This window comes from Trichophyton verrucosum (assembly GCF_000151505.1).
Source record: "Trichophyton verrucosum HKI 0517 chromosome Unknown contig00366_1.f1.exp, whole genome shotgun sequence".
In the NCBI taxonomy this organism is placed as follows: Eukaryota; Fungi; Ascomycota; class Eurotiomycetes; order Onygenales; family Arthrodermataceae; genus Trichophyton; species Trichophyton verrucosum.
The window spans coordinates 66,588-82,617 of NW_003315396.1; the positions used below are offsets into that span (position 1 = coordinate 66,588).

At 48.4% G+C, this 16,030-nt stretch overlaps 1 protein-coding gene across 1 annotated transcript; it reads left to right on the top strand.

The window, feature by feature from the left end:
- Positions 1–3,386: 3,386 nt before the first annotated feature.
- Positions 3,387–4,306, top strand: TRV_04768 (uncharacterized protein; the record flags this gene model as incomplete). Its single annotated transcript, XM_003021107.1, has 3 exons — positions 3,387–3,562; positions 3,747–4,033; positions 4,128–4,306. The coding sequence occupies 3 exons, from the start codon at positions 3,387–3,389 to the stop codon at positions 4,304–4,306; spliced, it is 642 nt and encodes a 213-aa protein (XP_003021153.1).
- Positions 4,307–16,030: the final 11,724 nt, after the last annotated feature.

Here is a 16,030-nt window from a genome sequence, read left to right on the forward strand (position 1 = left end):
CTTCCTGGCGTCTGCCCAACAACCAAGGACCCTTGACCGCCAAATAATCCCGATACAAAAATTAAAAATTAACAAACTCCGTGTTTCAAGTGTCTGGCTCATGCACTTTTCTTCTTCTCTTCTGTCATTTCACTTTATGTAGCGGCCATCACCCCCAGAAGCTACTGACATGGCAGCGAGTATATGTACTTCATAGATGTAGCCTGACTCGTATATGTTCAGGTGGCTAACCTGGCTTCTACCATCGCCCTGGGTTAAGAAGCCAACGCAGAATCCTCCTTGGCCAGGCGTCTAGAGATGCAATATTTTATCCCCCTGGACTAGATACCTTTACAAACACACACCTTTGTACGAAAATGAAGCAACTCGGCATTATATCAACACTTCTGCTTTTCGATATGTGAATATTCCTGTCAATAATACCCCTTACTATGGGCTCTTTCTTGCTCGATGCACCGGTGAGCTCGCCTCTTCTGTCAATGACCATCTCGATCTATGGCAGCGTTTCGGAATCCAGTCCCCGAATACTATTCAAACTGCAGCTGCCTCGTGAGATTCATGAGCATATCTATCCTTGGAGATCTTCCAACTTGACGATATCTGTGCCTTCGGACCTGAGCATTATTGGTTCTCTCTATCCAAGGATCCTTGACCAACAAGCAATCCCATATTCACTCATCTCATCAGGCAGAGTATATATTTCCATATGGGAGTATCCGATACCGAGATCCTGCACTTGTTTATGCATTCGCCAATGGCTGGCTGGCTATGAAGCTCTTCGGAGCGAAATAAGGTAAAGAATGCTCAGGGGCTCTTCGAAATATATCAGATTACTTCAGTTGCTACACATAGTTGTCGGTAGGATAAACATCCCAGAGCTTTATGGCAGAATTCTACTCCGCACAAAAGAGTTAAAAAAAAAAAAATTTAATTTACGTGCATTGAGAAAGCATTGAGAAAGCATCATTCTGTAGTTACTCAGTGTGTATTTTGAATCCAGCTTGCAGATACCCTGACCGCCACACTACAAGATGGACGACTGCATATCCAGGCCTACGTTCGAGCTACTATTCAGATGTCCTGCAGCGCACCCCATGCATGCATTATTTTTCATTTCACAGGACACATGAAGGATAGTAATTCGTTATATCTCCCTCCCCGTCATGGTGTGTGTGGACGACGTATCCTCGCCTCCCCCCTGTAACAACACCGCACAACTCCGAAAGAAAAATATCATGCCAGCCAGCTTGCTGACACCCTTTATGCCGGCAGCTGCTGCAAAACAGGGAAAAAAGAAAGGTTGTCTCTTCCAAACCCCAGCTTCACGATGCAAGACAAGTCATATAACTATCTATCTACCTACGCATTGACCCCAGGGCCTCTCTTGCAGCCGTCGATTTGACGGCCAGACAGAGACAGGGAAAAGTGACCCCAGGGATGGAGTTATTATCTCTTACAAGTCGAAAATGCATTTTGACCCCAGGGTTCATTGAGTCCGCTGTACTCCGTAGGTACCTGCTTTTCGCACACCCAAGTACCAGAGCAGACATGACCTATGCCATCGTGGCTGGAGGACGTGTGCACTCCATACTAACTTGTTACATTATTGCTATAAAAAGACCCTGTTGGGTAGTGGCTTTATTCTCATTCTTCAGCAGCAATAATTCAATAACCTACCCAGGTCCCCCGCTGGTTAAGAGGGCCACATCCACATAACGAATCTGTGTCCAAGGGCCATGGCCTAGGGAGTAACTATATTAGCATGTTTTGGTAGCTCCCCGGGTTTACGAGTACTCCGTATTACTTCCGCGAACCTGGAGTATCGAGGCAGAATCTGCACTTTACACGATGGAGTGTGTGGAGCAAAAGCATTCGAATGGAGCAGACTAAATAAGATGCAGAGACCGAGGAAACAAGATGGCTACCCATTTTGCAGGTAGAACCTACCAGGGCTACGGCTGAGATGGCTGGAAGGCAGGACGAGACGGGAGACAAGGGACTGTCCGCCACCACCAAAAGGATTAGTGCCATGTTTATGCTCCATAGTGGCTACGCCTTGACTTCACATGCCAGACTGAGGCGTGATCTGACGAGCCATGGGGTTGTTACAAAACGCTGTGCGTTGCGCGACAGGCCTGGCAAAAGAGCGAAATGTGACGTGGTAGGGGGTTGGACTTGGTTATAGTTATGGCATGCATGCCCCTGACTAGTTACAGGCAGAGGGAGGGAGACAGAAAACGACGAAGACACCCGCCTTCCAGTCGACTCTCCCTAAGTACTCCGTACCTGGTCAGCTAATGTACCGTCAAGATACTCACCGACTGATCGGAGGTGAACGGCAATGGTGCCAATGGTCAAGTGGTCGGCGAATGACGAAGCCCTTCCTCGAGGAGAACAGAGCATCCCGTCTCATCTAGACTCGATATCGAAGCAAAAAGAAACGCAGGCTTTCAACCTTCACTTCAGCTTCGACTCCCACCAGGAGTTCCCTAGGCAAAGTTCTCGGTGTGTGGCTCAACCGCAGCGCTAACTAGAGAGGTTGGGGATTCTTGGAGATCACCGCCAAAGATCCATCTATCTCGATCTGAACCCCGAGAGTCAGGGCGAGGTGTCGATCAGCCCGAAGCCAAAAAGCCCTTTGCAGCCGTCCACGCGCGAAGACATGTGCTGGGTGGGCAGAAATCGATAGTGCTGGAATAGTGCAGTCCACCTCAATTAGTGCTCAGAACACAGGATGGGGGAGGTAAACCCGTGTTAGACACCGATACAGAGAAGTCCTCCGTACAGAAGGCAATAACTAAAATGCAAAAATGAACAACTTTATATTCTGGTTTATTTTCTGGTCTGACTATCGTATATGCGAGTTGGATGCATAGTCTTTTGTCTTCTTAATTTTGCCTTCCTTTTTTTTTTTTTTTATGATAATTGATGGTTAAAAAAAAAAAGCTCCTTGGAGTACGGAGTATGGGGCACGGCGACAAGCGGTGCCGGGAGCTCAGCCCATACATTGATATACTCCGAACTCCATCACTTGTTGATTGGGCCAGGATTAGATTCGGAGAATTAGGAGCAGCGTTGTCTGCGGAAGAAACCTTTTGACTTGCGAGTGGCTGCCCTATCACCTAGTTATCTCCGTACAGTGTAGAGTTAGATTGAAGAATGAAGGCAAGAATGACAACCACCACAGCGGCCATTGTAGCGATACTGCTTTTGCACAGAGTTAGAACTTGATAATGGGAAGCAAACCATATGCATCTCCACATTTTAAAGTCCATCATGCAACCCAAGCTACTCCGTACATAGTTGGCTTATGTTTGATAGCCGAAGCGGAGTCTGTACATTAGTTTCCAGGCAAATGAACTTACCTTAAGCTTGCTGTAGACAGCATGCTCACCTGCCATCATTCCATCCATCACGTTTGCCATCTCTCCACTGCTGTCATTGTGATCCCATCAGCAGCTGGTATCAAGGGAGGTGGTAAGTTGAAGACCTCAGCAGCTGGCCTCTGGCAGCTTTCGCATTTCCACACCCCAATCAAGGGACATGGTGCTCGGCTACTGAAGTAGGTTCCAGGCTTCATCATCCTTGGCCCCTTGCCACCTCCGCCAGTGCTTGATTCTCCCGTCGATGTCCCAAACTTGAACCTATCATAGTTTCTTAGTAAAGGGTCTCTTTTGAGAAGCCGGAGCAAGGATAGTGAGCTTGGTTAAGGGGCCTTACGATATGGGGGCCTCCAAAGTCCATAGATATGGTAACTTTGACGAGAAATTCAAAAGACCTTCTGTCTCTTGCATCTATATAGCAGTCCATGGTGTCAGTGTCAAAGGCGAAGAACCACTGCGTGTCCCACTGCAGCTCACCTGGCCGGAGATCTCGTCCTCTGCCACCTCACTTCAGGCCAGCAAGCAGAGAAGAAGCGAGATCTGTCCCACTGATATGTCCGTTGTTTTAATGACTGCTAATCTAGGTGTCATCCTTGCTTTCTACGCCCATTATTTGCGAGAGTGTGCCTTTTATATCGGCTGTCGTCGAGGTATGATGTCATGTAACTAACTAGTTATTTAACTAGTTAAGTTCTTGCTGACGACAACGACGAACCACGGTTCATCCGCATCCATGGACCATAGCTGCCAACGAAGTCACGATAAACAAACAGAACGCCATCCATCCTCATCAACCGCGGCATACTTTCAGCGATGGGCCTCTGGCGGCCTCTGCTCTTCACCCCTGGTTGACCCATATCAGAAATAGAGTGCCAGCAGAGAGCCAGCGTCCTGGTGCTTGGGCGCGCGCTAGGAAACTATAACATCACCCCCTGAGTCCATAGCGTTACCTGTGGTGATGCTGCTGCTGGCGTTAACGATAGCGGCGAGCCTGGCTAGACATGGTCTTATTTTTCAAAAGGCTCGCTCGTTCGTTTTTCACTGATGGCTTTTGCGCTTCCTCTGGTCCTGGCTAACTACAGAGCCGAACCCACCAGGATGGCCCAAAGACGGGCCGTGTATCATGGCGCTTCCACCATTGCTATATCCACACCAAAAAGAAAAGAAAGGAGCCAGTTAATCCTGCAGAATTGCGCAGAGTAATATCTGTCAAAGCCCAGTGCAAAGCGTCAGATTGCACTGACTAGCACCAAACGATTGGATATCAAGCGTCAGGGGCATCGGTTTGGGTGTACACGCCAGTGGTGGAATATCAGAATTTTTTATCCTTTGTCGCGAGGCACCCCCTAGGCCCGCTGCCGATTTTATCGCCCTGCAAGACTCTTACTCCACAAATACTAGTACTCCGTACACATGACACAATAAACAACATGGGAGAATACGAGAGGCTCAAAAAATAGCTTGAAGTCGAAAGGCGGATACGTATGCCAGCTTCCCCGGAACTGACATATCATAATCCACCACCTCTTTCGACAAGACCCAGCAGCGAGGAATGGACATCAAGAAGTCGTGTTAACCATAAGGTTGACGCTACTTCGTATGGACCTTGAAAAAATCGAGGGGTCGTGGATTTGCACAGTTTGGCCAGTATTGAGATATATCCTACCCCCATAGCACAACACATTAAGTCCGCAAATGCGAGCACCCGTTGCCCCATAGTTAAATTGATCAGAATGAAGAATTCAAGGGAAAAAGGAAAATGAATTGAAGCGAAATAAAAAAGAAACAGGGTGGTGTATCCGGTCCGTCCGTACAAGACAATTACTGAGACCTACGGAGTACTCCCCTGGAGAATACCAGGTCTCGTGGTGCCCTCGAAATTCCGCCAGCCCCCGCAACGACAAGATAACTATCAGTCACCCCTTATTACTTTTTGCTCTTCGCTGCACGTACCCCATCGACACATAACGCAGCATGCGCGAAAAATCCTCGCTCGACTCCATCACGTGGAACATGCGATTAGGGGCCATATTTAACGGGGGACCAGCGACTTCTCCTCGCAGCCAGTAAAATGCAGAAGAAAGCGTGAAATGAGTGGCGCCACCGACATAAAACGACCCAACGAACAGGCAGATATCTGCCATATATGAATCACCTGAGTAACTGCGATGCAGTTATTCATCTCCTCCTTCGTACTCCTGCGTGCAGGTCCAGTGTCTGTCTTTGGTGTCGAAATATGAGAAACAGGGTAGAACCAGGATCGCTTGTCAGCAATCCCCCAACCAGCATGCTACATGGTGTAGTATTCATCTTATTTTCAAAGAGGAAAAACTAGTTAGTTACCATATGCTGTAAAACAGATTTCAGAACGGACTGAGTAAATATCATGTCCCCGGAAACGTAACCAAGCAGCTACCCTTCTTCACAGAAGGCTGACAGGGTAATGGGATTGATTTTTATCGAAATAAGAGCCAACAACATAAGAAATCGACAGTACATGTGACCGCTTGTCGAGGCTGAGGTCATCAATTATTGCTTATTTTTTGTTTCAGGGCCTTAGACCTTGCTCTGCAGCCATTGATGTGGCGTATGCGATCAAAATGGAGCAATGTCATATATTGTTGAGTGCTTCGAGAGGATCAAGGCTTCTCACACTCTGGATTGCGGAGCACACGGGGCAATGTTTCTCTCAGAATATGGTAAAAACGAAATAAATGGCTTTGGAGTCATTCATACACTTTCACAGTATATTGAATACCGGTTGTGTGCATACGTTGTGTTCATGCAATATATTATGCAACACAGCCGGGGCAAAGTCCAGAACTCTCGAGAATTGGCGAGCAGCTAGTTAGCCGGATTTATTGAGTTAGTTGCACTAGGATATACCGCGAGGAACTCGACGTAGATATCTCATGTGCATGAATTACTTGCATGGTTGGACGGAATGCAGTCATTCTAGACATCTGGGACTTGGAGAGACATCAGACAGAACCGCCACGAATTCCACGAACTGTTATCACTCATACAAGCCATGTACGAGATGGAAGTACGAGGCGATGAGGAAGAATAGGGAAAAGGACAGGGCAGAGGTAGTAGGTAGCCTTGGTAATTGAGTTGCATATCGATAAGAAAGATATACATAACTAGTCCGCCCTAGTAAGAGGCACAACTATGGCGTATGATAGAAGGCCGAAGAGAGAAGGTGAAGATGATTTCTAATTCTTCATGACATTCTCTCTGGATGTTTAAGTTCCAAGGGCCTGTGGGGTTTGAGAGGACATAGGTGTAGAAGTGGCAAGTGGATGTGCCTGCAGCGTAGCAAAAGGATTGGTCTTGGGACAGGTGTCATATCTTGAGAAATCGACCAGAGGGACGACCAGCTTTGAGAACATCTATAACGTGAGCAGATATAGCTTTTTGAAGAAATCGAATGATCAAATAGGTTAATGGACCTACGGTCCATCGCGTCACTGCATATTTACTTGGATAGGACGGTCTTGGGTGAAAAGAAATAAGGACACCCCTCTGTGAAGAGGAAGAGTAAAAAACATATTAAAATAAAGAAACCCTGCATGAATCTGCAAGTCATAAAAACAAAGCAGAATCAACAAAAAGGAAAACGGCTGAGAAAGGGAAATCGATCGGCGAATCTGCAGAGACGCACAAGCACCACACCAAATGCTATTATTTCAAAACTATTTTCTATTGGCGGGAATAGGAAAAAGATTTGGGGAAAAGAGCATATATTGTTGTACAATATATACGAAGATAACACAGCCTTGGTGAGAGAAACGTAAAAAATCAGCCAAAGAGGTGAAATAGACGGCTATTTGAGAACCAAAATTCCAAACATAGCACGAATCAAGGGCAACTTAGGTAAACGGGGGTGGTCAGCATATTCGTCAGAACAGATATCGAGAGATAGATATCAAGGACACCGACACCCCTCCATGCCTAATCGTGCATTTGTGCAGCAAATTTGAGCTTTGCCTAGCTCTTTGACGTCTCCTTCATTTTGGCTTGGGTCGTACGAGAAAGGTTGAGTATGCACATGAGCACATTTCTCCTCAAGCAGACGGGAAGAGGCGTTTAAAATACCTTGAGCGGCTCCATCCTTTTTCCCATAGCGAGCGCGTACCGCTACTAAGGGTCACTCGTTGATGAAGGGCGACAAGAGGAAACGTAAGATGCTATAAGCTTCAATGATCTGATTTAGATTTGGGAGCAAAACGGTTTAGAAAAAAGAGAGAACTCCCTTTCTTTTTCTCTCCCCCTCCCGCCCCTAGTCAGTTGTTCATGGAAATAAGATCTGTGGCACAGAAGTTCCTCAATTTATCTGTTACGAGAAGCAAATTTGGAGTTCGTGGCTGGCTCATGAGGCCGAACCCGAAGGTTTATCGACTCATGGGGGAGAGCTGAGCGGGCTGGCATTACGCGGGAGGCCGTTCGAGGCTGAAGCATGTCATCTGCCTCCGCCACTGAAGCAAGTAAATCAGCGTAATGACATCTCTCCTTGTCCGATCACCGCGCTTAGTGGGCGACCAGGCTCGTGCAAGTTGAGACGTACAGCAAAGCTGAGCAAGAGGCGGAAGCGTATAGGCCTTGGTCTAGCCCCGATGTTTTACCTGCACGAAGACTTGTGACGGTAAATATGCCTTCATGTCCTTCGATAGGTAGTAGGCCACTATTTATTGAAAGATCAACTGCCAGCAAGACGTGTATCAGTTGATTTGTTCTGGATATCGTTCGTCGAGAGAAAGTGAAACAAATTTTGATCCAGAGTGTGCAATCAAAGTATTGAAAACAAATAGCTAGTGTGGTATCATTCCCGCTTCGAGGTGTACAGTAACGCACAAGGACTCGGTACATTAACCACGGCAGCCAATATCGAGAGCAAGCTGATGTCCTCCGTATTGCCTGAAGATCCTTGAGGTCGGGATGTCGTTAGTTACCCCCTTGCTGATGTAAGCAGCTAGCTCCCGCCCACGTCCCGTCCAGATTAAGTCACGTGATAATCTCTCTGTTTCCCCAAGCTCAGAATGGCGATCTTCCTTATCCAGCGCGCCATCGATTCGATAGGTTACCTACACACGGGCTGAAAGAGCAACATACTGCAGAAGACCCAACGAAGACGAATACCAACGGCAGCCTGCTTGAGAAACAGGAGGGAGAGCGTGGGAACGGGGGTTAAGTGCCCCGATTTGGTGTAAATATGCTAATAAAGAGCAATACTAGCTCGAGGAGAAGCGAACGCAAGTCGACTATCCGCTTCCAGCAAGTCGAACAGTGAGCCGGGAGCCGCAGTCATGGTCGCAACTAGTTCATCGCAGCAGCTAGTCAAATTGAAACCCAGTATGCTGGGATTGTGATGGGATACATCGCCTTTACCAGCGACTAGCCAACATTCACAAGACACATAGCACAGGGATACGACCAGACATTGACCAACGACGCGAGATACACAACACAAAGCAAGCCAACAGCACCCAGACACAAACACAGAGAGCGCGGGCTGAAAATGCCTATGCACTGACCCTTTTGCAGTCTAGATTGCCTTTCTCCAGAGCCATGATCCTTGTTTCCGCATCGATTATTTGTGAAATGGTCTGCCATTTCAAGCTAGAAAAAGAGAAGACGAGTCGATACATTTCAAAAGTACGAGGGTAAGGAAAGAAGAGAGAAGAGGGAAAAAAGAGAAGACGATAATGCAGCGGCCACATGATGGGAAGCAAGCTATTATATGAATCAATGCCTTGAAACCCTCAACTCCGCCGCGAATTGCTGCATCCCATCCACCAGGTTATTGGTTTTCGTTTCTTTTGTTATTCTTGCACGGAGTGAAATTATTACTCCGCCGGGAAGCACGAGGACAGGCAATACAGACAACGCTGGTGCAGCAACCCCTTACATGCTTGCGCTATGCAGTACTAATATGGAACAAGCTGAGGCAAGGAGGGAAAGTAGTCGAGCTACTTCAAGTCGGATCAGAATAGATCATTTGGACACCGCCGTCTGTGAAACAAGCACAAGAGATCGCCCTTTAAAAAAGAACAATTGGGTTGAGTAGCGCCTTTAATGCAAAGCAATCTCCCTGTTCCCCCGCAATCTCCCTCTTTCATCTAGGGAGGTTCCGTCCCCAGTTCTATTCCAGCCCAGGCTTGCTCTAGCCCTGAAAGTAAGCAGAAACAAGTATCTGTCAGGTTCCAGGTACCTGAATGAACAGCTGGCTGTATGCAACGTGTGGTGTATCATGTGCACAGTGAAGAAGGCAAGGTACAGGAAAGGAACAAGGTACCAAGCAGGAGCAGGTGGCCTGGAAAAAGTTACCACCCTTCGGAGATCTAGGGGAGGAAAATTGATGATGCGGGTTCGGTGCCTTGAAACCAACCGCCATCGTCAGCCCTCTGGTGTAACGTGGCGAACTTGGTTCAGGCCACCAGATCGTGCATTCGATGTTCTTTATTGGGGGTGGTAGATGGCATGATGGCTGATACCAGGAAGCGAACTCCAGTCAAAGGAATCGCAGCTCCCCATTGATGAAGGGTAAGAGGTATGGGACACAAAGATTGGAACTTGTCACATCTCCCGTCTTTATTTTACTCTCCATGGCCAGGAAGAGCTTATCCATATGGCTCAAGCGCGCGGAGCGAGGACCGTTGGCCCATCTCTGTGGGACTGGATGCCGGAGGCCAGTTACGATTCTCCAAGGCTGACCTTCAAAACCAACCAAGCTATGGTCCCAGCCGACGAGATGTCAACCGAAGGGTAAAATAAAATATAAAACCAGGGAACTTGCATAGCAACACCAGCACCGAGAATAGAACATTCACATCGACAATTCCGAACAAATGATAAAGAAAAAGGAACGGGGGTCGTCATGAATAAACGTTATCTTCCTTCCTTTTTCCCTCTATGCCTTGGGGGTTTCCCTTTTCCTTTTCTTTCCTTGTGTCCCTTTCTTTTTCGTCTGGTCGAAACAACGAATTCCGAGCAAATCGCAAGTCAGAGGCTGCGCAGTGCACACGTATGATTTCTTCTTCCTGCGCCCTCTGCTTCCCTTTCCGGGTGAGACTGACAAGGTATAGAAATTCCAGCACCCAGACCTCTGGCGCGGGTCACATTATCCTCAGATCCGAATAAGATTAAAGCCCAGATGCACGGAAGTAGCTTAAAAAGAAAACAAAAGCCAACTAACCGCGTTGGAGTGGCCATCTTCACGATCCTCGGCTTGCAATTCGCCCAGTTAGCCCAGATCCAAGGCGAACTGGGCTAACAGAGCATCCGTCAAGATCATGAATGTGGTGGACAAAAAGCAAAGAGGGTGATGAAACTAGACGAGAGGTAAACAAACGCTCTTCATGTCTATATGTGGTGAAAAGAAGGGAGCCAACAAATGATACACACGCATCATACGAAGCAAGCCAGACAAACACGAACCCACAGCTCCAGTGCACACGTGAGAATGAACCGTTGGTCTAATGGCTTGGACATCATGACCCTGGGTGTTCAATGTGAGAAAAAGGGGGAAGAAGAAACAGAACATATCATATTGTCGCGCGGTTGGCGCAGGGTCAAGCCAGCGATGGATATTCCTTGGATCGAGCACACGACTTGGCCCTATAGTTAATCCAACTGCCCGTTCGACTAGTCGGATCTGGTAAAAAAATCGTAAGTATCTTGGGGTTCTTGTAATGCGATTTCAGCATACATCTCGATACCTCAAAAGTTACCCAGCTAACAGACTAATCGACTAGTCAACCAGTTTATGGAGTAGTGAGAGTGAGCTGAGCTAGTTAGCAAGAGTTAACTGGAACTTGCCTTTCTCAATTGCAAATTCCCCAGCTCTCTTCCGATCTTCGTCTCCCTAACACACCCGATGTCAGATGTAAAGACAGCATGCTACTCTAGACAGCCAGCTAGTTAACTATGGGGATACAACTACGGGAAGCGCCAAAGTAACAGAGTTGCATGAGAAGCGCAAGCGGAGGCTGAAAGGGCGCCGAGCAACCTCGGCGGGGGATTTCGCCCCCAAACTCATGAGCGCTTGAGAAGCAAAAGACAAACTAAGAAGGCCATACTCCGTACAAGAGAAAACAAGTGGACAGAGTATGGGGAAGAAGAAGTTTCTCGGAGTTGCGGGCGAAGCTGATCATAATTTTTCCCATGGATCGATAAGGGCTAACTAATTAACTAAGAAGCCATCACGTGTCTGCGACCAGCTGGGGTGACATCCCGACGCCCGGAACCGAAAGATGGAGAAAAGGGACCTCAGAACCAGCGCGAGGGGCCGGCGAGGACGAAAACTCCGTTTGTCTGGCGACCGCGAGCGTGATGCTGCCCCCTTGACTCTGCGCATGCACTTTTACTCGGGACTGCCTCTCCCCTTCTCCCCTCTCGGCTCGGAGGCTGCCGGTGTTCGTCTCGGGATGATGGGATATACTCCGCGCAGAAGAGACGCTGGCATCTTAACCATAACCCCAGCAGTGGCAGCTTAGCAAAATCTGCGAGTCACAGGATAAAACTATCGCGCTCAAGGCACGAGCAAGCTCGCCTTTCCGGCTCCTTTTAAGATTGACAGCTAACTACTTGCCAGTAACGCCGAGGTGGCTACCTGAGGGCTGAAGGAAGAGGATGTCGATGGACCAGACATTCATTCACCCTTCACCCTTCTACGACCCGTGACCATCTCCTGGCTGCTTCTTCGTTACCTTGGTTGAGGTTGCGAAGGAAAGTAGCCCCGATCGAGGGGCAAGGGAAGAGGAAAGATAAACACAATCCCTGTTGCTTCTTTGCATAAAGACATACATGAATCAGCCCCGCCATAGCTAAGCATAACTTACTTACTACTTTGTTGAGTAGGTGGCTGCTGGTTGGCTGGTTCAGTCGAACTGGGGTGGCTGACAAGAAGAAGGCTGAAGACGGATACCTGCCATGTAAGTAAGGGCGCGGAGGAGGAGGGACTGGATGGAAATCTCAACTCCTCACGTGGATGTCTAACTAATTTATCGACAAGCTTGGTATTCCTTGATTGCAGACTAGATAACTAGATATCCGTATGGGATAACCTCGATGGGTATAATATGGTATCTATTACGTTCTTCGAGCAAGGGCGGCGATGTGACAACCCAGAGAGGGAAGAGGATCCAAGAAATATGGCCCAATACCGACAGATTGATCTACTACTCGATGACAATCCTTCTGAAAATAACTCCCAAGGTTATTGTTTAACGCTCTAATCAACTACTCTTCCTGGGTATGACAGGGCTCGAGTAGGTTCAGAGTGACGATACTGACTGCCATCCGCAGCTCACCTCTCATTCTCATTATTATCTATTTTCGCTCCCCTCCGCATCTGTAAACACTGCTTCCCCAAGCGTCAAAACTAGCTCTGGCGTAAGGCAGGCGAAGGATGTCACTTCTCAGGCCAACCTCAGACAGACAAGTTACACAGGGGGCGAAGGGTGAAGTGCGGGCACATGAGCACCCTGTCCCTGATTAATCAGTCGTTTCGTCACTGCATAGCTACTTGCAGACTTGCTTGGGCTTGTTTTTGCGAACCCCCCCTCCTCCTACCGCCAGCGCAATCTACGTAAACTACATGCAGCCGTACGGAGTAGACGACGATGACAATGACGATGGCTGGCAGGTGTCAGGACAGCCCTACTTCCACCTCCAGCCTCGGCCATCACAGCAACTGCCTGCCTGCCTGCCTGGAGGACCAGCTGTGAGGGTGTGATGGCCATCGTGTTGATATTTTGAGCGAGCCAACCATTGACTTTTATTCTCCCTCCCTCCCTCTCCACATGGCAGCGAAACCTGGGCCGTGTCTCTTCCCTCCTTCTCAGCCTGGGACTTCTGCCCGATGCCTTGGTCGGGGGGAGTTAGGGGAGGGGGGTGGACACCTCCTTGTCGTTATCTCCAAAATAACAAGAGTGCCCAGCTTAGCCTCCTTTCGTAGTATGGAAGAGAAGAACCACTGGAATATCTCTCATTTTATAATCAAAACATTTTGACTAGTGGGATTCACCGCTCGCTGCTCGACAATCTCCGAATGGAGTTGCAGACGGCGGCGGCCCTGAATGCGACGGCAATGGCACGCTGGCCTTGTCTCGACCCCCGTCGTCGTCTCCATCCTCCTCCTCGTCTCCATCTTTTTCGTCTTTTATCTCTTCCTACTCTTCCCGGCCTTCCAGAAGCCGCATGGAAGCCTGCACCGTGCGTACCTCGGCTGTATTTATCGTATTTATCGTATGTATGCACGTAATAAATAACGTCACAAAACATTAGTCACTACTTACCTAAGTAACTTACATAAGGGATCATCTTACATAAGCCCGTCACCGCCAGCTCGCCCCGACCTCCTCACCTCACCTGACTGTCTACATATGCATAACGGTGATATATTATATTGGAGCACAGCAAAGCACAGCATCACAGCCTGGTGGCTATTCGCGCAGGACCTTGCGCAGTGCGTGTGCTGCTGCGCTGTCAGATCGTCCCAAGAACCGAATGAAAGGATGCCCTCCACCACGCACACCACCCCATGGACGACTCTGCCATGGTGATGTATGTACGTATGTAGAGGCGGGAACCAGCCATGAGAAGGGAAAGGAAAACTATGGTAAGCCTGACGGGTGAACGATGTAGGTACGGACCGCCTTACAAGCCTTAAAAAAAATGTCCAGCCATCCCGGCGCCTAAATCGGTGCTCGTGCTGGGTGACTGGGGATGAAGGGGGAGGGCGATAGGACCCCAGTGTCGCCAACGCAGAGGTCAGCAGAAACTGGGGGATGGAGAGTGCAAATATGAAAAAAAAAAAGAGGTAGTAAAAAAAAAAAAAAAAGTGAGTGAGCGAGAGACGGCGCCGCTGGTGAAAAGAGAAGAGACAGACGTCAGAGGAAAATGTACCCCTTGCCAGCCAGTTACAGACATCTCGGGGCGAAAATGTTAGACGTGCAGAGTCACAAGGACAAAGACGTGGATTTGATGGGAGCAGCATGGAACAGACTGGCTGGGACTTTTATTTTTATTTTTATTTATCTTTTTTAAGATATAAATAAGCAAAAAAAAGAGAGGGAGACCTAGCACGGGTATGCTCCAGTGGCCAGCAGATGAAGATCAGATCGCATGGAAGAAGCAGACGAGCTAGCATTCTGCATCTGGCGGTGAGAAATGAGGCTTATACAACGAGCAGCCACCTTGGGTGAAGCAGCCGCCGCTCTGCTTTGGGCAGCTTTTGCTATTTATGTCCGGGTGGTCATGTCATGTCATGCTATATGTATGGGAGGATGGGGAGATACTCCATACATTCTCCATACCGAAAAGTTACTCCATACAGTCATGTTTCTTACATGGCGGCCGTCTTTCCTTTTTTGCATATTGTTTCCTGCTCGATCACATCTAGAACCAATGCGCTGTCCCTTCTTCCTGCTTCCAGGGTGACGGTTCAGAAAAGGTCAATATCACAGCAGTCACATCACCACCATCACACTCGTCTCCGAGCGGCCAGTTGGATAGCTTGTTAGCCATCCCATAAAGACGGGAATAATGATAGCGATTGAGAGACATCATCGGTCACGACCCTGGAAGGGACTGTTTAATCTACGGGGTAATGTTCCACGATCAGGGAAGGGCGGCTGAACTGAAAGCAAAGCAATTGGAACACGTCAACCGGAGCTCCTCCACCTCCCCCGTATAGGCTAATCAGGATAATGGCCGTTCCTCTCTCTGCCTTGAGAGTTGAGGGAACTTCTGACGACAGACCTGACATGACCCTTGACCTGACACTGACTTGGGCCCCTTCGAGAGCTTCTGCCCTATGGATCAGCATCGATCAACGGTAGCCTCTTAAGAAGACGAGAGATCGGACAGCGCAAAAGAAAAAGCTCATAAACAAAGCGCACTTCCCGCACATGACCACATCCCTTCCGGCAAACGACCAGTTCTATTTTTCTTCTCTCTTGAGTGTTTTCTACCACGCTCTCTCTCTCACTGTTTTGTTCGTTTTCGCTCTCCCTTCCGCTCGTTCCCCCCGACACTAGAGTCTTTGTCTTGCTCTCTCTTTCGTCCTCGTCATCTTCGTCTTCGTCTTAGCCTTGGGAAGCGGCCTGGTTCAAGCCAACCGCGCCACTTGGATGACTATCCGCTGTGCACCGCTCTCGCTTTCCCCACAAACAAGAACAACCTGGACCGCTCACACGAACAAACAAACAAAGGTAGGATAGCCGTTGTATGCCAAGCCGTTGCGCTAAGAGAGGGATGACTTCGGCGATGATGGGTAAAACACTCATTTCCTCCTTCGAGCCAACAGATGCGCTTACCCAGTGCTCAGTTGATGTTGGCAGTTGCGTAAGGACAGAGAAAAGAGTAAAATAAACAAAAAGGGGGGTTCCAATGAAGGAGGAATCAAAAAAAACTAAATGTGATACCGGAGAGCACTATTATTATTTGAGCACTAAGCTAAGAGATTGAATCGGTGTCGATATCTCAATTACTTTGTGCTCTTTCGATTTCATATCCCCCCCCCCCCCTTTTTTTTCCCCCGTCTCGTCTCCCTTGTTGACAGCCGGCTTGTACAGGACGTAGACGTATGCATGTAAGTACGGAGCAAACTACCAGGACTGACCGACCCTCCCCAAGAACCGGTG